The sequence below is a fragment of the Arachis ipaensis genome, chromosome B02 (assembly GCF_000816755.2).
Source record: "Arachis ipaensis cultivar K30076 chromosome B02, Araip1.1, whole genome shotgun sequence".
In the NCBI taxonomy this organism is placed as follows: domain Eukaryota; kingdom Viridiplantae; phylum Streptophyta; class Magnoliopsida; order Fabales; family Fabaceae; genus Arachis; species Arachis ipaensis.
The window spans coordinates 6,126,816-6,127,607 of NC_029786.2; the positions used below are offsets into that span (position 1 = coordinate 6,126,816).

General features: G+C 39.8%; 1 protein-coding gene across 1 annotated transcript; it reads right to left on the reverse strand.

Annotated features, from left to right (window-relative positions):
- On the reverse strand, positions 48 to 792 carry LOC107628143. Its single transcript, XM_016330941.2, has one exon. The coding sequence runs from the start codon at positions 788 to 790 to the stop codon at positions 173 to 175; it is 618 nt and encodes a 205-aa protein (XP_016186427.1). The 5' UTR covers positions 791 to 792; the 3' UTR covers positions 48 to 172.

Here is a 792-nt window from a genome sequence, read left to right on the forward strand (position 1 = left end):
ACATATTTAGATACTACAAACAAAAATTTTTTTACCTAAAAAAGAAATGAAGAAAAAAATCAAAAGCTAATATTTATCATCTACAGAAGCAAATAAAGTAGACAATAATTAGGGTTATTAAACAATAATAACAATAATTAAAAAAAAAAACTGAAAAAGGTAAAGCTAAATTTTAACTATCCACACCAAACGTAGAACCTTTACAACTGCTACTACACACGCTCCATTGATCGGAGTTAGTCATCGACGACGACGGCGCAACGCCGCTGCCGCACTTTGCCACCGTCCTCACACTCTCAATCAACGCCTCGGTCCTAGAATCTTGTGCAAGAATCTCCGACAGCTTCTCGGGGCTTATTACAAGCTTCACCTTCCACACACCCGTGTTGTTGTACCTAGGAAGAACCTCATGAGGTTCCCACCATGTGTTCTTGTTATTGTTAGGGTTAGGGTTTGTGTTCTTTTCACACGTGGACATTCTATATGGTGTTATGTTGGGATTATTGGTTTCGGTTATAGGTACCCTTTTGCTTGATGAAGATAATAATGTTGGGTTTAGAGGTAGGAGGTAGTAGATTTGGCCGCCATGGAGTTCTTCGCCGTTTGATAGAGGCTCTGATATCATGTTATGATACCTGCGAAAAATGCCATGGCCCGGAAACTCGTTTGTTATGCATTCAACTGTGATGGGAGAGTATAGCTCCATGATTCCACCATTTGAAGTCACTACTTTCACCTTCATGTCCTCCAATACACCATTTTGCAACCCTTTGAACACACAATTCCCCATTT

Bases quoted from the DNA above. Each gene is read 5' to 3' on its own strand.
- LOC107628143 (XM_016330941.2), bottom strand. From the start codon at position 790: ATGGGGAATTGTGTGTTCAAAGGGTTGCAAAATGGTGTATTGGAGGAC.